We start from the raw sequence: 25,309 nt of genomic DNA, 5'->3' as shown, positions 1-25,309 counted from the left end.
ATTCTGCCTCACCAAGGATGCCTGTTTGTCAACATAAGATACTGGCATGTGATTGTCCTTGGCTCAAGGACAGATGACACTTCTCGCTAGCAGGGAAGGGGAGGGGGTTGCAGGCAGAGAGGGGGCCTAAAATTGGGGTTTCATCGAATTGTACAGTATGTATTGAATGGGCGACCATTTCAGATGACTTTGTCCTGGCCGTGGCAAACGCTGTCAGCGGCCCTGTGGGTAAAATGTGATTGAGAGATTGTTCTGGTTCTTCTTGAGACGTATTACCACCAGGTGGTGCTGCAGCTGTGAGCGTGGTGCTATTATAATAAATGGCTGTTCATCTGTTGGTCTTTTAAGTGACCTTAAGGTGCCGTTTCCACGTAGCTGGATATTTTTATATGTGGATATTTTTTTCTCCTGCTTGTATTGGTTTTGCATTGGTTTTGGCCTTCCGTTTCCACGTAGCAGATATTTAAAAATCCAGGTGCAGGAGAAAAGAATAGCAGGAGAAAAAAATATCCTGTTTAGGGGTCTGAAACGCATTTGTTACAATGGAGGATTTTTTTATCCACATGTTGCGTTTCCACGTAGCAGGAGAAAAAAATACCCTGCTAAAAAAATATCCTGCTACGTGGAAACAGCACCTAAGTTCCTGAACCACATCTGTAGCCAGCAGTGTGTGTGTGTGAGAGAGAGAGAGACAGGGAGAAAGGGAGAGAGAGAGAGAGAGAGAGAGAGAGAGAGAGAGAGAGCGAGAGAGACAGAGTTTTCATGCTATTTCTGAACACAGATATCATACACCACCTCAGATGTTGATGAATGTCAATGACACAGCAATTTTGAGGCAGGTGCATATTTAATGACATCATTATAAAAAAGACAATTTTCCGTGTTAGTTACAGTTCCCGATCCAGTGGACAACCACAACACAGAAAAAACAGACACAACTTTAAAGGTACACTGTGCAGGAAATGGTCAAAAAAAGTACTGCAACTATGCTGCTCATTGAAACAGGGCTGTCTATTACCAAAATCGATCTTTTTATGAAAGTTTACTAAGTAATAAACTAAAATTTTCTAGCATGGCCCAAGTACAGTCATTTTTGCAGCTAAGAATGGCTATTTCTGGAAAGTCAAAATGGCGGACCATTGAGAAGATCCCCCTTTTCATGTATGAAAAGTGCAATTTTTCAGTCATAATGAATACTTAGAATTTGAGGGTGGCGGTAAGTATTCATGAAAAAGGTAACATTAGTGAATAGGTAGCATGAATTCTGGAAATAAACAGCTACAAATCTCACACAGTGTACCTTTAAAAGTACGAAGTGCAACCCTCGAGTCAAACCACAGCAAAGCACTGGCATGTGTCTAGTACAGAAATAGCCCTGTTACAAAACGACACAATGATTCTCAAACAATCGTTCCTTTCCTGCCCTTGTGTTCCACAGGCTCTTAGATGCTCCAAAGCTGATACAGCGCACATGTGATATGACAGATGACAGCCAAAAGATAGCTTCTATGGAGTTAGTCAAGTAATAAGAAATGTTATTCATGACAAATGCACCACTGTACAGACTTTACCTCTTCAGTGTCAGTAGTGCACCAAGATGCATACACAAACACTCGTTGAAACACATAAATGGACAGAAATTGGTTTTAGATAAAACCAGAAACATGAAAAATGACGCACAAGTCTTCATAGTCTCTTGTAATTACTTTTGACTAAATTAAATGATAAACTCCTTCACTGATCGTGGTATCACAGAGGCCAGGTAGTACCTCACAAGCTCATTCGAAGCACTTACTCTATTGGCCAAACATATTATGATACGGCTCACTGGCGTCTCTCTCTCTCTCTCTCTCTCTCGCTCTCTCTCTCTCTAGGTCGTCCTCAGACAAGCCTTCCATCGTTGCTTCCAGTACATACTCCATACATCTTTGCAGTTCGCTGGTACTCAGGGCTCCGGCGTCCTTCCTGAGTTTCCACAAATGTTAAAACTGGCGTCACCTAAAGAAAGAGGTAGAGGAGACCCTCACATAGACAAGGGTGTAAAATTGTTATGTGTGTGTGTGTGTGTGTGTGTGTCCATGCGTTTGCATGCACGCACGTGTGTGTGTGTCCATGCGTTTGCATGCACGCACGTGTGTGTGTGTGTGTGTGTGTGTGTGTGTGTGTGTGTGTGTGTGTGCGTGTGCGTGCGCACGGGGGCGCGTGCCCGACTGTCAAGAATTTTACATGGAGACGTAAAAAAAAACATTCACACAGTGAGCTAGGAGTAAGCTGGGACTCTTTGGAGGATGCCCAAAAATATAAGGCTGATGTCAGTTTTGATTGCCAGTTGAAGGGGGCGAAGCAAAGGTTTCACAGTCTGACAAGGTCCTGACTCTCGGTCCGACATCAACAGTATCTGAGAGGCTCTACCATGGCAGGACACTGGGCTGCTAAGCTGGTGACCCGTGTTCCACTCCGGCCCGGGTCCTATGCCGATCCTTCCCCACATCTTTCTCTCCCCCCATTCGATTCCTGTCAATCCTTCACTGTCCTATCGTAAAATAGAGTAAAAAAAAGATTTTAAAAAATTAAAATGAAAATTAAAAAACAGTATCTGAGGAAGCGCTTCTCCATCCCTCCCTTCCTTTTCCCTACCCGTTGTCCCTCCTTTAAAGGTGCACTGTGTAGGATGGTGGCCAGAGTGGGTATTGCAACAATGCTGATCATTGAAACTCTGCTGCCTACTGCCAAATTTGATCTTTTCATTAATATTAACTAAATAATGAGTAATTTACTAGTATGACCAAAGTCCAAAAACTTTTGCAGCTAAATTTTTTTAAAAATGCCAGACAATGGAGAAGATCCCCCTTTTCATGTATGAAAAGTGCAATTTTCCTAGTCATAACAAATACTTAAAATTTGATGGGGGTGGTAAGTATTCATGAAAAAGGTAGCATTTGTGAAGGGGCAGCAGGTATTCTGGAAATAAAACTTCTAAAAATATTGCACCTTTAAGGGCTGGCGATCTCCCGACACTTGTGCAACAGGCGGAGCAGCAGGTCGACGGGGACGCAGTCGCTGAGCGCCTGGCACAGGCGGCCCACGGTGCAGCCCACGCTGCCCTCCTTCATGCGCCAGCGGTGCAGCATCTGGTGCACCTTCTCGCTCAGGCCGTCGCGGTTGTAGTCGTGGTCGATGGTGTCCACCTCCACGTCCGTCAGCATCAGCCGCCGCGCACACTTCTTCCAGTTGCCGCCGATGTTGTCGCGGAGAAGCTCCAGGTGGTCGTCGTTGATGGCGTGGTCACCTGGAATGCAGCATAGTGTTTGACACGAGGAAGACCACTGTGACGAAGACCGCAGCTGATATTATTGGGAAAATTTGCTGCAAAGCCTATACAGATAGAAAGGTTTTTTTAACAGATTTGTCAAGCGCATATAAATACTATGAAGTATAACATGCCCTGAAATTATAGATATATTGTACAGATCTACAGGGGTGTTTGCCTACTGCATGCACACAGCTATTCATAGAATTCTTGATGCTAAGTTATTGTTCAGATTACATTTTTTCACAAAAATGGCTAGAAATTGTTTACATCCAACATGTTCTGTATCACTCTAGACTTCCATAGGCCAGTGCCAGATGTAACAATGTAATGTACATGTATTACATTACAGCTATCTGATGTTTTTTATCCAAAGTGACTTAGAGTTATTTAGAGAGCATTGGTTTCAGTGCCTGGAGTAATGTGGGGTTTAGGTGTGTTTCCCAAGGGCTCTTCATCCATGCATGGAGGTGTAGGGAGAGGCAAGGGTGGCATTTGAACCTCCAACCCTCTGATCTTAAGACCACCTCCGTAAACATTAGGCCACGACAGTCATCTGTAACCTCCAGGTCTAACTGGTTATGCAGCTGATCAGTTTTTGTGCATTTTAATAACACAATCTAGAACACCGAAGATTGAATTGCCATCAAATCAAAGTAAAAGGAAGGGCTATAATTTTGCAACACATTACTAAACAGATATTTAGCTGTCTCACTTTTTAATTTCTTGAATGACACGTCATTCCTTACTCCTGAGGCGTTAACAACTCTCTGTAAGCAAATGTTTTCGTTTAACACGCCTGAGCAAGCCAATAAAGAGCAAAGTAATTTCACCAACTTTAATTACAAAATACGTCAGTTCACAGCATGGCAGTTGGAAGGTTGAGAACCTCCATTTTCAAGCAAGTGGGTAGAGTCTGCCACATCGGTAATTGCTCACGCACACTTTTTCATTCATGCTTAAAGCATAAACCTATAATCAGATATGACGTCTGATGAAGGGCTCATACCGGAAAATTAAGAAATGTTTTTTATAACATACGTATTTTATATAACATTCTACAATTTATATCATCAAATATGTGTTGCATATTCAAGGATCCACTCCCTTTCTTGACCTGTTTCGTCGTCCAATTAATGTGCTCTGCCATTTTGTTGTGCAAACCACTTCATTGTAATACCGCCTCTCACATGAGCACAGCACGACTCTTTCCAACACGTCAAGACAGGAGATCAAATACTGCCGGGAATGACTCACTGTATTTCGTCAGGAGCTCTTTGTACTTGTTGTTGGGGGAGTTGCCATTTGACTGAGAAAGCATGGAGCTGGGTTCAAGTGACTGGATGCTCATTGTGTTGCCGTGTCCGATCTGAACGGCCCGGGCACCAGCAATATGAATGGCTGTCAAGTCAAACACATTTACATATGCATGTCATATGCATAGACATTGATGCACAGACACACACAGAAACACATACACACACAGAAACACATACACACACAGACACAGACACAGACACAGACACACACACAGACACACACACACACACACACACACACACACACACACACACACACACACACACACACACACACACACACACACACACACACACACACACACACACACACACACACACACACACACACACACACACACATTTAGCAACAAGTTGTAAAGTAACTGAAAAGTGGTGATTATTTCATACACATTTGACAATAATAATAATATGAAATACAGTCAAGGGATTTCACAGTACAAGTTACAAAAGTCTCCCTTACCCGGCTCCTGTGAGGCAGCCAGCCCATTACCAAACCGCATGTTGCCGGGCGAGTAGTCTGGCATGGCCGACTCCGGCACCGGGTGGTTGGTGGGCCAGGACTGGTGCCGCTCCAACCGAGGGGGCGGCTCATAGGAGTACAGGCTCCCTCCCGACACCTGGCTCCGGTACCTCGCCGCGTCTGGCACCGGTCCTCCACCGAGGCCCAGGCCCATAAACACACCCAGGCCCGTGGTGCCATCCTCCGGACTATGTGCTCTGGCCTCGCCTTTTCTCCAGGACTGCACGGTGGACTCCTGGCACGGCACCTCCGGGGGCCAGCGGTGGCCATTGGTGGTCTGCTGCGGCAGGTTCTGCTTCTGTGGTTGCTGCTGCTGGGGGTGGGGGAAAGCAGGTGCGTACGGCAGGGGATGGTAGTGGCTGCCATCAGGCAGGTCACACTGGCCATATTGGCCGTAGCTGCCAGTCTGGTGGTAGTCCAGCTCCTGCTTGAGCTTGTCCTCCAGGTTGCTGGCGGGGGACGTGGGTGTGACGACGGGCGCCGCGTCTGCCTGCAGGCTCGGCACGGCGTTCACGGTGAAGTGGAGGTCTTCGATGCTGGCCTCCACCGGAGCCATCTCGGAGCTGTGCAGGGACGCAGGGCTGTCAGTAGCATGGGTGGAGGCTGGTCGCCTGTCAGCTGTGGAGTGGAGGAAAATGTTTTACTTAAGACTTTACACTCAGCTGACATAAAGTGACTCGTTAGTACAGGGTAAATGGTTACAACTCCTTGAAGCTGTGTGTAGTTGGGTGTCTTGCACAAGGGCAGCATTCTAGTCAGCTGGTATTGAAATACTGTACATGTAGACTGAACATTATTTGAAGATAATAATAATAATGCATAGCTTGTCAGTCTTTTGGTATGGTGGTCTGTTTGACTTACAGCTGTCTACCAGAGTACCTGTCTCTGTCTGTGGCCTATTGGTCTACTGTCTGTGTCAGCTCAAACATGTATGTATACTGTAAGATTAAGAGATAAACAGATGAAACATAATACAAGAAAGAATAACAAAAAAACTAACAAAGTTTTTCATGAGAAGTAAATACTATACAGTAGAGCAGTGTTTCTCAAACTTTTTCAGAGCGAGGACCACTTTGTCCCCCCAAAAATGTTCAGGGACCACCTGTCAACTGAATTGTGATTTGATGGGCGCTAATTTGACACTGCTCATTTCAAAGGAGATCACTTACTTTTTATTTTATTTGTTATTTACAAGCCTGTCTTATTGTGGTGAAAACATGACTTGAGCTATGTTTAGTTTTGTAAAATTGTTACAAATATAGGCTACTGCTAGCTTGTCTTCAAAAAGTAGAAATCCCCTCGCGGACCACCTGAGCTCTGTCGCGGACCACCAGTGGTCCCCGGACCACACTTTGAGAATCACTGGAGTAGACCAGTAACCCCAGTAGGCCTGGCTGACCATTTCCTCTTTACAGATTCACAGCGCATGAACCATTTCCTTTGCATCTTTAAGTCTCTCAGAACTTCAATGTGTACATTTCAGTATGCAGTTGAAAGTCAGTCTGAATGGTCCATGAATTTATTAACGGATAGTAGAAAAGATGAATGACAATGTATGGATGAATGACAGCTTGTGGACAATTGATGAGCGTACTCCTGGTGATCATACATGCACGGCCAAGCTTTTCCCCCTCCCAATCATTAAAAGGATTCAGCTTACATGGTGTCACACCAGGGTGCGCCATTCCGAGAGATTTCATCTTCTCCACCAGTTCCTTGGGGCCACTATACAAGTTCTGCATGTCAATGAATTAAAAAAAGAGTATTAGATCTCTGTTCTCGGTGCAATTGCCACAGCAATGAGAAGAGCCATTAAAAATGCAGGCTCGCCCACTGTGAGTGCATCCTTAGGTGCTTTTTAAATTTTAATTGGCTTCCTTTATCAGGTGATATGGTTAGGTTCATTGTGTTTATTTAAAATTGGACCGCAGAAGACATGGTATTACATGAGGTATTCACAGTAATGCCATGAGAAAAATAGGGGAGATGAAGAGAGAGAGAGTAAAGCCATTGGTGAATAGAAAATATATATAGTATATAATGAAATAATTGATTTCTTCTGAACTTCTGAAGAGTTTACTTTTTCTAGCTGACAGAGTATGTTCGCAAATACACAGTCAGTGCATGTTATTTCTGTCATGTTATTTCTGTGTTTGAACAGAGAAAAGTTTGCCTTGTGCAAGCACACAGAGATGTGCCAATAATATCTCTCAGTAGGCAGACAGTGCAACCAATGGAACACACACACACCTTGAGCTTCTGAGCGTCTATTTCCACATCGCTCTCTAAGTGGTCTTTGTAGAAGGGAAGGAACCTCTCGTAGGCCTCTGCCGTGGACACAAAATGGAAGAAGGTAATTAGATAATCTGCAGTCACATGAATCAAATAGAAACTCCATGCTATAGCTGCCTGCCACAAACAGCTACAGAGAACTGGTGCCGTAGTGCAGTGTTTCCCAACCTTTTTTGTCCTGTGTACCCCCTAAGCAATTTTGTCATATGATGAGTACCCCCTCGTCCTCATTCATGTTCTGTTCCTCTATCCCAATGTGACTTCACTCAATATATTTGTCATTATTACATTTTTCTGCGTACCCCCTGAGGTGTGCTCGCGTACCCCTAGTGGTACACGTACCCCTGGTTGGGAAACACTGCCGTAGGGGAATCCTTGTGGCATTGCAAAATAAAACAGACATCAGAACACATGATGTGTAAATAAGGTGAGGAGTAAATAAGGAAACGAAGAGTTTTGTTGCAAAACGACGTATCCACCATTTGCTTTTATTATTGGAAATGACTGACATCTGCGTGTGAATTCTTGCCATTCAAATATTTTGAGAACATACTTTTTAAACCTTTATAAAAAGCATTGGTAACACAAACATAATGGATGCAAAAAAGCATTATAAAGACTTAATAAATAATTAACTATTGATGAACAAAACATTAACAAATGTTTGTAAATTACTAGGAAATGATATGTTAATATCTTGTATTTATCAAACATTTACAAATTGCTTGTAAATGAATAAAATACTCTGTTATAAGGTATGTAAAATCTTGTATATATTATTTGTAGATATTTTATAAAGAATTAATAAAACTTAGTTAATGATAAAAAACATGTGTTACTGTTTAGTTCATCATTAGTAAATTATTTACTAAGTCTACGAAGCAGACATTATTATAAAGTGTTACCGCATTTTGCAATGAAATGCCCAATACAAAAATGACAATTTCCCAAAATGTTACGAAATGGACATCATTTTGTAACCAATCTCTTCCAATGTTCACTCTGCGTGTTAGCGATATATTGTATATTTGAAAATGTAATAAGCTAGGCACTGCGTAAGAAAGACATTGAATTGGCATCATTGTCAGACTAACTGCTGGAATAGCACTGATTGGTACTGTGTAGTAATATAGTAACTAGTTAGTAGGTGAGTCACACTGACGTTTGAAGGTTGGCCGTTGCTGAGGGTCCTGGTCCCAGCACTGCTTCATAAGGGAGCTGATTTCCTTTGGCGTGCCTTCTGGGATGCTCTCGTCGTCCGGCCGGTCACCCTGACGCACACACTGACATATATGGTCCTCTGACCTGGCATCTTAAAACAAAAAAATCCCACACAAATAAAGAAAAGGCTTAGACTCGAATGGGTGTAGAACAGGCAGCTCCCATCAGGAAACGCGTCGTCCATTCACCTCTCCCATTTTGAATGGCCACACTGCACATTCATTATGCCCGCACCTACCGAAAGTGCTGCAATTAGGGACAGATTAACACACATGGGGCCCTGATTGACCAAAGGATTGGTGAGGAATCAATAATTGCAGAATTGTGCCAAGTTATGGTCTTGAAAAATGAGTTTGCTGTATCAAGTAAAGTAAAGATTTTGTTAACACTCCCATCCACAGTTGGCAGACGCGTTATCCATCATCCCTGACGTATCATGACACATATGTAATTTTACCGTCTTCGGGGGGCCTACAGAAATTGAATAGTTGTACGCATTTTCATTATATTTCATTAGTTTGTGTAAATAAACGTTAATGGCATAAAGATAAATCTGCAAATATAAATTCTGGAACACAAATGTGCAGCTGGAGCGTGTTGGTGACTAGAGATCAGCACAAGCTCACAATTTGCGTAGTTACAAATTAGTGTTATGATCAATAAAGTGATAATCAGATTTCTCAAATGCAGTATGTAACTTGTGAGCTAAGAGGGTTACAGACAGAGAGTTACATACAAAGTCATGAAGTGCACTTTTAAACGTTGTTCTAGGATTTTTTTTTGGAGTTCTCAACTTCCCCAATCTTAATTTTAAGGAACCAAGTAATTCACTTCCCCTCAACCCCACGTCATCAAAATGACATAGAGAGAGCCAATTGCCACCGTACTGTGCAGCAATTGTTATCAGGTAGTACTTGTTAGTTAAAAACCTTAATTTCAGAGCATGTTACTATGGTACCTAACTTTGATGTCCTACTGGTTACTAGAACTCCAATTAAGCGGGAAATTAAGCAGTTGAGCTTCATGATGAGCCTTCATTATAAACTTGTTACCAAAATGGTAATGACTAAGTCTTATGACGTTAACTATTCAACTACTGTATTAGGGAAATAGAAATACCCACACTTCTTTTCAGTGGAGAACTTCAATTTCATAACTAAGAAGGCTTGGAAATCCGGCATGTTGTTATTTCACCTTTTTGACAGACGCAAAACAATTCTCACCAAGAGCCAGCTATACACAACCAAGTTTTTCATTTGATCAGAGCCTAACATAATATAACACAGTGCAAGAAGAAACAAGAGAGAGAGAGAGAGAGAGAGAGAGAGAGAGAGAGAGAGAGAGAGAGAGAGAGAGAGAGGGGAAAAATTAAACAATATGAAAAAAGGGAGATGAGCAGAGAGAAAATAAGACAGAGGGGACACAGAGAAAGAAAAAAAGAAGTCGAAAATGTGAAAAGAGATGGAAATGATTGAGAAAGTTTGAAACAAATGGGGCTAAGAGAGGGAGCTTGTTTTGGTGCAGACAGAATGTTTAAGTGTCCGTCACAATGAAGTAGAGAGTGTGCGCGTGTGAGAGGGAGAGACAGAGAGACACAGAGAGACTTTTCCATTCCCGGCTCTTTTCCACTGCCAATTTTCTGGTAGGCCTACAGCTCGACACAGCGTGACTCTGTAGCCACTGTTTGCTATATGACTGAGCAGCGTTGCGCCCAATCGAAAAGCAAAAAGTGGCGGCCGATTCACGCTATGTCGAGCTGTAGGCGTACCAAAAAAACGGCAGTGGAAAAGAGCCTTTAGAGACTTGAGTGTCCCTCACTGCGGACACTGACTCACTCTCGTACGGCTCCTTGCTGGTGAGGATCACCCAGATGACGATGGCAAAGCTGTAGACGTCCGACTTCTCGGAGGAGCGTGCGTGGATGCTCTGCAGGTGCTCGGGGGCCATGTAGTAGAGGGTACCTGCCCCGCTCCCACAGCCCGCGCGGCCCGTCTGGCTCCGCCTGCGGGACTCCTCCTTCGTCAGCTTGCTCCACTGCTGACACGTTGCTAAGCCAAGGTCTGCAATCTGAAGAAGAGAATGGAAAGTTGTTTGAACATGAATCATGAAGAACACAAAGCTTCTGACTCAGTCAGACTTCAACTCACAGACTATCGTGCACACAAACACACAGACACCCACACAAACAAAGACACACAAAGACAAAGACAAAGACAAAGACACGCACGCACGCACACAGGCACGCAGGCACACACGCACGCACACACAGAGACAGACAGATCTAGCATGTGGCTTGGAGCAGGTTTGCAGTCTATGTACATAACCTAGTATATGTACACATGGACATGGTTTACTGAGGCTTAACTTCACATTTTGATGTTAGGCTTGAATAAAATGCAAGTGGCTGCCAAACATGCACACACACACAAATAAGTCTACAAACAGGAAGTCAGGCAGGCAGACCAACAGGCAGGCAGACAAGGGACGGATACAAAGATACATAGACAAAGACTAAGGTAAGGTAAGGTAAGGTGACTTTATTGATACCCGAAGGTAGATTTGGTTGCAGATAAAAGTAGCAAAAGCTCACACAAACAAGTTAGTTCTGACATCAGTCACAATAAAAACTTTCACAGACAACACAATACAAAGACAACAAAGAACAGAACATGACAAGCGGACAAGTGCTCCAAACAAGGATATAGAAAAGAATAAATAAGCAAATAAATATATAAATAAATCTAGGACTAGGACAAAGGAACACACAACCATACCTTTATGTGGAAGCCTTCATCCACTAATATATTCTCAGGCTTCAGGTCTTTGTGTGTGATTTGATTCTGTGTTAGGTAAATCATCCCTTCAAGAATTTCCACAATGATTCTTCCTTTGATGGAGAGTGGGACAGACACCTTTGGTACAAAGAGCACACAAGACATTTTTTTTTTAAATCACCATTTCAAAGGTGGATGAAATCAATGGTTAGTGTTGGGTAGCATTTTTCCTCATTCGTACAAACACAAAACTTTCGCTTCCCTGAGAGATTATGGGACTTCCCCTACACACCATCCAGCCACAAATATACTATACTATACGTACACATGCAAAATCAAACTGCAAGCTTTGGGGAAGCATAGTTGCATACTGATTCTGTATGCGCACATTTATGTATTATATATTATCTATCTATCTCGGGGCAGCTGTGGCCTAGTGGTTAGAGAGTTGGTCTTTCAATTTAGGGGGTGTGCCAGTTCGGATCCCCCCTGACCTCTCCCTACATCTCCAGCCATGGATGAAGTGCCCTTGAGCAAGGCACCTAACCCCACATTGCTCCAGGGACTGTAACCAATACCCTGAAAAATAATAGTTGTAAGTCGCTTTGAATAAATGAAAGCGTCAGCTAAGTGCAATGTAATGTAATATCTACGACAGTAGGTAATACAACATGGAAATTGCAGACAACATAGACTATGGCTATTTTAGGTTGTAGTACATATGTGTGTTGATTCACTGTAAACAATGTGAAGCCTTATGGCCCAAAAGCCTACTTGTGTGTTGAACACTTGCTTCCTTTTTCAAAGGCTTCTGTGTCCCATATCTCTCCACTCATACTTCACTTTGTTTCATCTTCCATTCTGTCACTCTGATTCAAGGGAAAGTTTGAAAAGATTTTAAGCACTCCCCCGCCATCTCAAACATATTAGGACACATTACACTTTCAAGTGCTCCTGCAAAAGAGTGTGTGTGTGTGTGTGTGTGTGTGTGCGTGCGTGCGTGCGTATGCGCGCGCGCGCGCGCGCGTGTGGGGGTGTGTGCTGGGGTAGCAGCAATGGGACAGGCAACAGCCTTTTAAGGCAACCAACATTCAACATGCTTTGATGCTGTTGTTATCCTGTATTGCAGTTTGTTTACCCCAGTGTGTATTTTTTTTTTGCAATGTTTATCTGTCTTCTGTGAATTTGGTCCTACTCCAAATAGGTAGCCAAAGATAAAATAGTAATTAAGACCAAGACATTATATATGTGCTTTAAAATAAACTTAGCACAGATTAGAGAAGAAGAAAAAGCGCAGAGGTCATAACCTGAGCTTCATTTGAAAGAGATAAAGTGGGGGTTCTTGGGAACACCTCTGACACCATGACATTTAACAATTTGATGAAAATAAAACACTGAACCTGGAATTTGTTGCTGCTGTCACTCTGACAAAGTAAACTTACCTTCACACTGCATAATTAACCCCATGTAAAGGCTATTTTAGCTTGGCGTTACCAAAATGACAATGTGCAAGTCATAATATGCTATTTAATACTGTTGGTAACGCCATAGTAATGTCTTTACAATGAGCTATTTCCAGCGAGTCTAATCGCAGGCAAATCCCATCTGCGTGAATGGGCTACGACTGTGACTTTCACAGTGAATGGGGCAATTTGCAATAAAGGAAACAAAAACTTTGAAACTGAATCGTTCTTAACACATAGGGGCCGCTGTGGCCTAGTTGTTAGAGAGTTGGTCTTCAATCTGGTGGTTGCAGGTTCAAATCCCCCCTGACCTCTCCCTATATCTCCATGGCTGAAGTGACCTTGAGCAAGGCACCTAACCCCACATTGCTCCAGGGACTGGGACCAATACCCTGACAAATAATAACTGTAAGTCGCTTTGAATAAAATGAAAGCGTCAGCTAAGTGAAATGTAATACTATTGAGTTCTTCTTCTTATATGTATATATGATCTCTTTCAATGCATATATATATATGGGTAGATGACGGATAGGCAGCAAAAAACATTTTTTTCACAAAACATTGTTTATGTGGGAAAAAAGTATATGTCTACGTAGTGCAGCAATTAATCTTTCAAAAAATCCAAGTGGTCACAATGTTGGTCTATTCATTGATTATTTATTGACGTTGATAAAGCAATTTGCTGAAAATATGTCCTTTGGTGTGACGTTAAGAAATAAATATATTAAGTAATGTAAAAATGGCTTGATGGAGTTTTATGAACATTGTTACACTCTTCATATTTATTGCAATTTTTTAAAGTCTTAATTTAATGAGAAATTACCATTTAAGTATTTTTTTTCCCATTAGATGTGAGATTATTAGAAACCTTCGAGGAAAAACAGGGATATCTTTCTTTTAAATGTTCAAAATTGTCCGAATTTATACTAACTTTTCAGGGACGATAATTTGTTCTTCCCTAATGCAATATTCAGTGTTTATCAAACATATTGTTTAGCTCAAACAAATATTTGAGCGTTTAAAACATGTCACACCGTAGGACATTCATGTCACGCTAAAGGACATAAATGCAAAACTGAGCCAGAAACAAATATATCAACATGATTATTTTGTCTTTTGATCATAATATAATGTTGTAGTAAATATGGAAAACACTTTACACTTATAAGTCTTTGAATCGTCGATTATCAGCCTATCGTAACTCTTAAGGACAGCCATGCGGTCATTGAATGTAACCTGCAGAGCTCATAAGACTCATACTGAAGGGTGACCTTGGCATGACCATTACACTTTTGTAGGTATGCTATGACTGTCACACCATTGAACCTGTAGTGTGTAGTGGCCAGTGCCTGTTTGGTATCTCAAGCTGGACAGCACATTTATGCTATATTGAGCTCTCCACAGCATACTTTATTCATCTATACTCCTCTATATACTCTCTCACTGATCTTTCCTTCACTGTTACCGTTATATTTTATGGTTTCAAAGCACCATTAATGACATTTTATATCATTTGACAGTATCTAAAATCAACCGCAAATATTCATCAACAATGCATGAAAGTATAAATTCCAAAGGCCAATAAAGGAATAAGTAATTTGAATACACAATATTTATCTAGTCAAACAACAAAACAAAAAAATATGTACTACCAGTTGTTTTAAAAGCTATTTCTCAAATATCTAGTCCATTGGTGTGACCTGTTTGTCCTTTGGTGTGATACTCCAAAGTGTCACACCATAGGACTTTTACCATCACACCATAGGACTTTTACCATCACACCATAGGACTTTTGAGCTTTTGAGTTAATTTAAAGCCATGTCGTTGCCAACTGAAATACAATTTCACCTTTAGTAAAATGCATTTTCATACATCTACATAAGAAAAAAATATGAAAAATACACACTATTGTCAAAATGTATTTTATGGCTGTCACACCAAAGGACTACAAAACTAATACATATTGTGGTAGCAAAACATAATTGATTGACTGAAGAACTCTGAGAGAAAAATCTAAAATCCACCCTTGCCATTGGCTTCTTAAGGGTCTAAAGTCACAATTTATGCACCGCTGGAGCTTCAACAATAGATAATTATCCACAGAATTAACCAAAAAATGATGTCACACCACAGGACATTATTTTCTGCGACAAAATTTCATAAGTCCATACGGTCTCAGAAAAACAGGAAAAAAATTAAGCATTGCCACTTGCTAAAATAGACACCTTGAAAAACATGCCAGGGTTGTTTAGACAAATGACTGAGCTTTTATTATTTATTTAAAAATGTTTTAATATGGAGAACCAGGCTTGCCTCAGTCACACCATAGGACAAATGTGACATTTGACTCAAAATTAAGTATACTTATTTAAGCTCTGGATTTATTACACATTACTTTTTTCACAACAACGACATTAGTTTAATCATTTAAAGCATTGACAATTTTGAAAGCATTAATTTACTTAATTTTAAGAGCCTGCGACAGCAAAATTCACACGTCACGTCATCTACCCATATAAAGGTAGGAGCAGGTTCGCACACTAAACAAGACACAAAGGTCAAGCACAAGGAGTTTTTTTATTAGAGCAGGGTAGAGCAGACGTTTCAGGCTATTGCCATCATCAGTGCTCGCAATGAGCCCAACTACTGTGCAACAATTGAATAGTACCAGGGGCTGCTCACTCACGGAACTTCCTGTTAGCCACAATTGGCTAACCCTAACCACGGGACAGTGCAAAATGAATGGGTGTCAATGGAGTTTTTTACCATTATCATTTTTGTGATTTTTTTTTTTTTTTTGTCCTGAAATATTAATATTAAGTTCGAAGCTAGAAATAATAAGACCCCATTTGAGTAGCGTTTCGATTATTTTGCGCCACTAGATTATTATATACTGGGTCACAAAGCTGATTTTTTATGGGGCCAAACCCATAAACATTAGCGCGATGCTAGCGAGTACAGGTTGAAATCTTCTAACCTGCTGTAAAACTACACACCTGTGCGATTTGTCAATACAGCCTATTGTTAAACAACAGTCATAGTGCTTACCAGGAATGTTTTGTTGATGATATTTGTGACTGGAAATCGCAGTAGCAATGTATTTAGCATGGGTTCCCCTTTCCATTCCATACATTTTCCCACATGAAGGACTGGCCCACGCTCGTTACTGCATTATGCATGCAAAGCTAACTGGCTACAATGGGAACCAATGAGACTGAGCCTTCTCCCTGTTAGAGGTTCTCTGATAGTACAAACCAGGGTTGACAAGAGACAGGTGCAGTGGGAGGAGCTAATCAACAGAGCAAAATCCAATTATGCAATCAGGCAAATCAATGATGAACGTTTACAAACAAGTGAGTTCAAATAGACAGTATGTAAAATGCAGTTATTCCGATTACACATTTACAAGAAACAAGCAAGATTGAAGTCCTCATTCATCCCTTTTGGGGATAGGCAGCCAAGTTCATGAATCCAAAAGCATTCTCTCTGAAGCAGAGTTCTGTCCAGGTCCCCACCTCGCCTTTTAGGCAAGATTCTTTCGACCCCCCAAAACTTGAGGTCAGCAACAGAATGTCCGGCTTCTTGGAAGTGTCGGGCAACCGGTGAAACCTCATCACCAAAATCAAAGACAACATTGAGGATGTTAAAGCTTCCATCGTCGAGTCTCATGATGAAACCGTGCTCACACAGCAAACTGAGCTTCTCGATGCATCGCTGACAAAATACAAGCAAGACCTCCAACAAATCAAGATTAGGAAATTTCGCCGGAACACTGTAGACTACAGAGATTATAAAGTCTACCCCTGGATCAATCTGCCTACAACCTTCAGGCCACGTCGTAGGGTCCACTTTGAAGATGGTGCAGCACTGACTTCAGCCTCCAGCATGGACAGTGATTTTTTAGGAGGAATCTCCAGCGACACCGACACTTCTCAAAGCACCACATCCTACCCTACAAGAAGACGCGGCGGGGTCGACGAGGCGCCAAGACCATCCCAGGCCAAACCAACACCGAAAAGGCAGAGCCGCAAAAAGAAAGCCTAATCTTCAACCTCACAGACAGCCCCCTACATCCAGATGAAGTAAGTCTTTTGAACAAAGGTCTGAGTTTTGTTCCCTGTAAGCCTGCTGACTCCTTCGCAACCAAAATTGAACTGTTTAAATTTTTCCGGAATTTAAGACTCAAAAGCTACTACAAAGATACCACATCTTCTCTAACCTCTTACAAATGTGGGCGAGCCAAATTTAAACCCCAAAGTACATTTTGCCCACCTGCCCCCAACCCATCACTGGACACCTTTTGTCGCCTTGTTGAACGTGATGTTGAACAGCTCTTCGATAGATCTCATTCTAAAAAAAGCAACAACAATTTGACATCATCTGAAAGACAGGCTCTTGACAAACTTTGTCGTGATAAAAACATTGTTGTGAAGCCAGCAGACAAAGGGGGCGGTCTAGTTATTATGCCTAAAACTCTCTATGACCAAGAGGCCTTGAGACAACTACAGGACTTAACCTACTACAGACCTTTGCCCTCAGACCCCACGAGTAAGTTTCAAAAGGAAATTGAGTCTTTTTTGCAGCATGCCCATGACTCCTCCATTATCTCTGAACAAGAGTTTAAGTACCTGTTCAATCGTACCCCAACAAGACCAGTCTTCTATGTTTTGCCCAAAGTCCATAAAAGTCTATCTAACCCACCAGGCCGCCCCATTGTTGCAGGCAACAATAGTCTGACTGAACCATTGTCCAACTTTGTAGATTTCATCTTAAGACCTTTAGTCACAAAGCTCCCAAGCTACCTCCGAGACACGTCTGACTTCCTAGCATGCTTATCTGAGATTGGCCACCTAAGTCAAAATGTGTTGCTTGCCACAATGGATGTAACCTCATTGTATACTAATATCCCCCATACTGATGGCTTGTCTGCTCTGAAACACTTTCTTGACCTCCGGATTGATGATGATGGACTAACTACAGATTTCATTGTTAAAATGGCTGAGCTAGTGCTGACTAAGAACTATTTTAGGTTTGAACAACAATACTACCTCCAGACTAGTGGTACAGCAATGGGTGCCACTATGGCCCCTGACTATGCCAATCTCTATCTTGGTTTCCTTGAGGACCAGTATGTGTTCAATAACAATCCCTTCTCTGATAAACTAGTACTGTTTAAGAGGTACATTGATGACTGTTTTGTCATCTTTTTGGGTTCCCTATCTGACTTTGAACTTTTTGTTCTATACATGAACTGTTTAAGACCATCTATTAAGTTCACCCACACAGTCAGCACTACATCTGTCAATTTCCTTGATACCTGTATTTCTCTCACTGATGGAAAACTTGTGTCTTCCCTTTACAGAAAAGACACAGAGAGGAACAGCCTGCTGCATGCCACGAGTGCCCACCCAACTTCTCTCAAGAGAGGACTGCCCTTCAGCCAATAGAGGATAGAGGATACCCTGCCACCTGGCTTGATGCAGCCCTCAACAAAGTACGTGCCTCTGAAATACAACCTTCTGTTCAGACCACCAATCCAAACCAAAATCGTTTGATTCTTAAATTAACATATAGTCCTCTGAGTAGCGATATTAGAAACATCATCAACTCTCATTGGCACATTATCCAAACTGACAATCAACTGCATGGGCTCTTTCAGGATTCACCTCTCTGTGTCTTTTCCAGGAACCCTAATCTAAGAGACAAGTTGGTTCACGCTGACACTGCCACACCACCCCCTCGCAGCACTCTCTCCAATGCCCAGGGCAACTTCCCTTGTAAGAGCTGCACTTCTTGTTCACACTATCTCAAAATTCAGACATTCACACATCCACACACAAACAAGACATACAAAATCAAACAGCTCATTACATGTCGCTCTACTCATGTGGTTTATATCTTGACCTGCCCTTGCCCACTACTGTATGTGGGTAAAACCACCAGGGCCTTACGTACAAGAATCTTAGAACACAGGTGTGCTGTGAGGAGATCTGATGAGGTGTCACCGGTTGCCCAACACTTCCAAGAAGCCGGACATTCCGTTGCTGACCTCAAGTTTTGGGGGGTCGAAAGAATCTTGCCTAAAAGGCGAGGTGGGGACCTGGACAGAACTCTGCTTCAGAGAGAATGCTTTTGGATTCATGAACTTGGCTGCCTATCCCCAAAAGGGATGAATGAGGACTTTAATCTTGCTTGTTTCTTGTAAATGTGTCATCTGAAAAAATTGCATTTTAATATACTGTCTATCTGAACTCACTTGTTTGTAAACGTTCATCATTGAATTGCCTGATTGCATAATTGGATTTTGCTCTGTTGATTAGCTCCTCCCACTGCACCTGTCTCTTGTCAACCCTGGTGGGTACTATTCAATTGTTGCACAGTAGTTGGGCTCATTGCGAGCACTGAGAGCACTGATGATGGCAACAGCCTGAAACGTCTGCTCTACCCTGCTCTAATAAAAAAACTCCTTGTGCTTGACCTTTGTGTCTTGTTTAGTGTGCGAACCTGCTCCTACCTTTATATTCTACTTCTTTTGGGTCCACGCACCTAGTTAATTTTTGCAACATCTAGAGCGCAACAATACTCCTACCTTCGAATGCATATATACACAAATCTGTTCCATGTTTATGCTTAAAACCAAATTGATTGTCAGTTGTTTCCACATATCCTTGGAGCCTCTCTAAAATGATCCGCTCTAGAACTTTGGAAATTATACTAGCAAGTGCAATGGGCCTATAGTTGTCAATACTAGATGCTTTACATGTGTTATCTTTGATAACTGGTACCAGAAGCACAGATAACAGAGAGTGGGGCAATATGTAATGTAATGTAATGTAATGTAATGTAATGTAATGTAATAACGCCTCACCTCCTCCAGCATGTTCAGCAGGTTGCCCTTGGGAATGAACTCCATGACCAGAGAGTAGTCTCCATCCTCCAAGATCACTCCCAGCAGCTTCACCACCCGCTCATGGTTCAGTTTCCTCATCAGGCTGCCCTCAGACAGTAGAGACTGACGGTGAGATCTGGAATGGGAGAAGCAATGTCAGTCTCTCAAAGAGCGAACCTGACGACGCACCGCACGGGCCGAAACGCTTGGTTCAAGAAAAAAAAAGAAAAAAGAACAGTATTTAGTGTGCTGTGTTTTCCAAACTTGCAGCAATGTCAGTCTCTCTTTGAGAATTGTCAAGTACAGTGCATTGACACACAATGTAGCACTAAACTATTGAGTTTTTGAGTATTCAGATGCTATCATTCATAAAGATCGAGAAAACTAAGTCACTAAGTCACGGACGGCATAGTGAAACGGCTTGATTTTAGTCAAACATTGTCTTAAAAACATCGCAAGCACACAAAGACATATCCAAGATACTCACTCTGCGCGCTGTGGACCCGTGTAGACTGTCTTCATCACCACCTGGCCAAGGGTTTTGTGGTAGCAGAGGTGGACCTCCCCAAAGCCACCGTAGTCCAGTGGCTCTTTCTTGATGAGGTCGGACGACTTCATGTTCATCTCTACACTCAGTGCTGTGGCCATGACTACGGACTCTTTCCCCTGCCACGCACAGCCTGCAGAGGACAGACAAAACCCCTGATCAGAGCAGAACACAGACAGAGACCAGTGTTGCCAGATTGGGCGGGTGCCCGCCCAATTGGGCTACTTGGGATGAGCGTCTGCGGGTAAAAACGGGAAAAATTGGCCATTTGGCGTTTTTTTTTTTCAGCCGTTTTGGGCCCATAGAAGTCAATGTAATTTGTTGAATTTGGGCGGAATTTAGTGCAATTTGGCGGTTTTTGAGAAGCTTTTGGGCGGGATTTGGTCAGACACATCTGGCAACACTGACAAAGACAGGGGTGGACATGTGGATAGATATCACAACATCATGTCTGCTATCCGCAGCTCCACCACGGGTTAGCACTGTTGAGGCTCCATCACTGCTAACATTGTAGGTGCACACTAATAACTGAGCGACACTTGAAACAGTGCAAACCCTACATACACACACACACACACACACACACACACACACACACACACACACACACACACACACACACACACACACACACACACACACACACACACACACACACACACACACACACGGTCTTGGAAATGCAAAGCCTATTCCTGATGCAGATGGTGTGGTGTAAATCACAGATTTCCCCCTCCCCATGTTTCAATGTCTGAATAACAAACAGTTAACCAAAAAGTCCAGGAAAATGAGCCCAAAGTGTTTTTTTTTTAATCTGATACGATAAACAAATTGGACAGGACACACTGCTAATCAAGGCAGCAGTGAAATCTGTCAGGAGAGCATTTTGTGTAAAAATAATTACATTGCAACAAATGCAAATTATTTGAAAAACAAACTTGTTTCCATTAACATTAGGTGCTACCTATTACATTTTAAATTGAGGGTTAATCCACCTCCTGCTAGCAAATCAAATTTGCAATTTCATTAAATGTTTTTTTAATGCAAATTCCAATTCTTCACTTGTGATCCACCTCCTTTTTCTCCCTTCATTTTCTTAGATGTCAAAATAGCCATTAGAAAGTCAGATAACTACCAAACTACAGAGAGTGAGTGTTTCCCATATCAGTTTTCTCAACCGAGTTGTCATGGGAGTGAACACAGGCTTTTATAAGAGAGCTGTTGTGGTGAGGGAATCCAGAGGCAGGGGACAGCCTTACAGGAGACTAGCATGTAGCACAGTAAGTTACAATTGGGCATGCAAGGCCAAGGGGGGGCAATAACCAAAAGTCATGCATGCAAACAGTCTCTCTCACCATATAGCTACATAAATCCAACTGTGTGAGGCCCCCTACATACATGGGGCTTGGTAACTTGCGACAGCCCTGCGCGCTCGCTCTCTCTCTCTCTCTCTCTCTCTCTCTCTCTCTCTCTCTCTCTCTCTCTCTCTCTCTCTCTCTCTGTCTGTCTGTCTGTCTGTCTGTCTGTCTGTCTGTCTGTCTGTCTGTCTGTCTGTCTGTCTGTCTGTCTGGCTCTCTCTCTCTCTCTCTCTCTCTCTCTCTCTCGTTAACCAAAGTATAGACAATGCCTGCTGAAGGAAAAGGGAAGTGCTTGATGGAAGAGACAATCAGACTGTGCCAACAGCTAGAGTGAATTTGAGCAGGGCTGTTTCAATGCCTTCTATAGTGCAGTGGTACAAAGTTACTCAAACAGGGTAGAGGCATGGCATGGCCTGGGGATTATAGCGGGACTCTCTGTCACACGTTTGTCGCAACTTGAATTTCAACAAGACAAGATGAGAGGGATACACTTCAGCTCTTTATACGTTGAGCATGTGTCAGACTGTCTGGTCAGGACAAAGGTTTTAACCCTCTCAGTTGGATTTAGTGAAGGATGACTCTTTCATTGATGTGGAAATGTCACAGAGGCAAGGCATCAGGGTTGTCTAGTGGGAACGATAGGATGAGTTTGTCTTATCTGCAGAGCAGTGAAACAAAAACCCACGTAAGTGGAAAATAAGATGATAATCAGAGTACACCACCACTACTACTAGGAACAAAAACAACAACAACAACAACAACAACAACAACAACAACAACAACAACAACAACAAATGTTATTAATACGTAGGTACCCCTCCAAACATTTGGATTTCAAGTCACATGGATGTTTGTCCTGCCCATTCCACACTGAGCACTCAGTCAGTGCAGGTTGAGTTGAGATCAGAAATGTGATACACCTGATACGCCCATGTGAGACAAAGGCAGCATGTGGTCTTTTACCATGCCAAAGACTCCTGATTGGTGTAGCCAGACACTGGCTGCCCTTAGGGATCCTATCCCGAGCACCGGCCGTGTCAGTAGAGGGGTGACCCAAACTCACACTGATGGAGCATGCCATGAAGAGAATGGAGGGAATCAGAGACCTGTGGCGCTTCATCCAGCCCTCTGATAGCTTTGAATAGGAATGGGAGTCTCTACAGAGTAAAATTTGGAGTGATGATTCAACACTGATCCAACTTAATTTAGTGATAACTTCAATGATTTGAGTGTTGAATTACTTTAACACTTAGGGAGTTGAAAATACAACTATCTTGAGCATATATAGCTTTGCGGTGTTAAAAGGGTACAGTAGTATGTAATGCTTTTAGTAGTTTATGTCCAGAAATCATGCTGCTCATTCACAAATGTTACTCTTTTCACAAACCACCACCATTCATTATGACTAGGTAATACTCTTTTCATTGAGAAAGCGGATCTTCTCCAACATTTTGAATGTCCAGTAACAGACATTTTTAGCTGCAAAACGTACTGTACTTTGGTAATAGTAAATATGAGTTTATTGATAACTAAATATTCATGATAAGGTCAAATTTGGCAATAGGCAGCACAATTGTAATGAGCAGCATAGTTCAGCACGAGGAGCCACGATACTACATATTGCACCAATTGCTAGCTCACATAGCTGCCCGGAACTACAGGTCAGGCAAGAGCCAGTGTAACGGAGGCTAACTAGCAAAGTTGGCGTGGAACGTTAGTAAAACCTCTCTCCCGGTCCAACGGCATCGACACTGTATGAGGCTTTGGGAGGGAGGTTTTACTAACGTTCCACGCCAACTCTGCTAGTTAACCTCCGTTACACTCTCCCCCAGAACCTCACTCCCATCCGGGTCACGGCACCAGTGTAACCCAACATATTACTGCACACTGCGTCACACTCGGGGGCGTGAACTCGCCATCACGTCTATGGGAGTCACAGTACAGTACCACTGGACCAAGAGACTAGTCTCCTGGTCCAACGGCATCGACACTGTATGAGGCTTTGGGAGGGAGGTTTTACTAATGTTCCACGTCAACTCTGCTAGTTAGCCTCCGTTACACTAGGCAAACATATTGCACCAAAGAGTTACAATGTAACACTAAAATTGAGTGGGACAATATGTAAATGGTGTCAAATTAACAATGCAACACTTGCCTACTGTGTAGGAAATGATATACAGAGCAAAGGGGAATGTTCCCTGTTCGGAATGCACCAAAAGCAAGGCATTGCAGGGGCTAGTTGAGTAAATGGCATAGTGAACCATACATTGATTGGTGATATAGCTCAGGGGCGTGCAGGGATAAGACAGGCTTCTGACACACCCATCCATGGGCAAAGCTGATAGCAGGTGTTGTTAAAAAAGGGGTTCCATTCAAAGTGTATCCAGACAGCTCAATATAGACAGAGGTTGTCTGCATTAATGATCCATTGTAAGGAACATTTTTCCCTGTGAGAAAGAAATACCACCAATGTTTGTGGAGCTGTTCTAGCAAAAAAGTAATTTTGCAAACTCAGCTTGTGGTGCACTGGTGCCTGCAAGCTGCAGCTATCAGATCCTTCTCTTTCCTAGAATGTTACATGGTAGGATAAATATGTTAATCGCACTATCACACACCAGTAGGCCTACTGAAAGCTTGTACAGCACGATTGTATGACTGTAAATCCAATGGCCGTTTGCAACAATAATTTATTTGATACAGTGGGGGAAAAAAGCGAAATTGATTATGCATGCGATTAAAGCAGTTATTGCAATGCCCCATGGTGGGCCAATGTCTTCAAATCAGCATGAATAATGTGCGTAGCCACAAAGGAATAAATGATAACTTTGTCTGTGAGGCTGACTGCCTTAGCAGTCTGTAGAATTCATTAGGCAGGAGGTTTCATCCACTTGTATTTCATTTTCAACTGAAGCTACAAAGTAGCTACAAAACTAGTAACGCACGAATCGGAATGACACTCCGCCCCAGTTAATAATCGCACGTCAGGACTCGAATATCTTCACTAGGGAGCCACACACCCACGACGCTGAAGTTGGCAAAGTTGAATGCGGAAGTAAATTGAGGCTCCATCAAACACAAACATGCAGTGGCTATTCCCGAAACACACAAAGATAAAAGGCCGGACCGTAGTTGTGACTGTAATAAGCGCTTAAAAAGGCAAAACGCATACAGACCGCTCCAGGCCTGTTTTACGCACGGAGAACTTTAGAATGAAAAGCTGCCATTATCCGCATTTAAGCACGGCAGATAGCCTTTCTTACCGGAGTATTACGCACAGAAATCTTTAAGTAAAAGCTACTTCGATTAAACTGTCGGAATCACAGCAAATCTGTTAATCAGAAAGACTGACTTTCCTCAAGCTGCCTTCTCAAACTACGGAAGCTGGGTATCTTCCATACGCGTTACATCGCATGAATAACATGTAGGCCCTTTATAACACAGTTAACATACTTTCCCGATGTCATAATTACGAAAATAAAAGTAAACACACCGACTGTAACGTCTTCCACTTACCGTTTCACATTGACGGTTTTCCAAGATAAGCTTGCTTCTAGTTCTACTGTAGTTGCGATCAGTCGGAAAGTGAAACTGACTGCTAATAGGCTACCCATCA

At 42.4% G+C, this 25,309-nt stretch overlaps 1 protein-coding gene across 3 annotated transcripts; it reads right to left on the bottom strand.

Moving 5' to 3' along the window:
• Positions 1–796: 796 nt before the first annotated feature.
• Positions 797–25,309, bottom strand: ripk1l (receptor (TNFRSF)-interacting serine-threonine kinase 1, like). 3 transcript variants are annotated; one of them, XM_063219552.1, is made up of 12 exons: positions 25,210–25,309; positions 20,279–20,471; positions 19,771–19,927; positions 11,440–11,577; positions 10,501–10,732; positions 8,607–8,756; positions 7,403–7,479; positions 6,813–6,888; positions 5,093–5,770; positions 4,568–4,711; positions 2,992–3,289; positions 799–2,533 (listed from the first exon to the last, which is right to left on the bottom strand). In XM_063219552.1, exons 2-11 carry the CDS (start codon positions 20,437–20,439, stop codon positions 2,994–2,996), a joined length of 2,109 nt encoding a protein of 702 aa, XP_063075622.1. In that variant the 5' UTR covers positions 20,440–20,471; positions 25,210–25,309; the 3' UTR covers positions 799–2,533; positions 2,992–2,993. The 3 variants fall into 3 exon arrangements, with proteins under 3 accessions (XP_063075621.1, XP_063075622.1, XP_063075623.1); XM_063219553.1 differs by having other exon boundaries at positions 801–1,998; XM_063219551.1 differs by having other exon boundaries at positions 797–3,289.

Source organism: Engraulis encrasicolus, chromosome 16 (genome assembly GCF_034702125.1).
Source record: "Engraulis encrasicolus isolate BLACKSEA-1 chromosome 16, IST_EnEncr_1.0, whole genome shotgun sequence".
Classification (NCBI taxonomy): domain Eukaryota; kingdom Metazoa; phylum Chordata; class Actinopteri; order Clupeiformes; family Engraulidae; genus Engraulis; species Engraulis encrasicolus.
The sequence above is the reverse complement of the archived record's forward strand: the minus strand, read 5'-3'. Positions and strand labels throughout refer to the sequence as shown.

What these genes read in the sequence shown, in the direction of transcription:
- ripk1l (XM_063219551.1), bottom strand. Translation starts at nt 20,439, where the DNA reads ATGGCCACAGCACTGAGTGTAGAGATGAACATGAAGTCGTCCGACCTC. An exon ending in ATGAAGGCTTCCACATAAAG is followed by an intron (nt 10,733 to 11,439) that starts GTATGGTTGTGT and finishes TCTCTTCTTCAG; the next exon opens with ATTGCAGACCTTGGCTTAGC. An exon ending in GCAACGGCCAACCTTCAAAC is followed by an intron (nt 7,480 to 8,606) that starts GTCAGTGTGACT and finishes TGTCCACGGCAG; the next exon opens with AGGCCTACGAGAGGTTCCTT.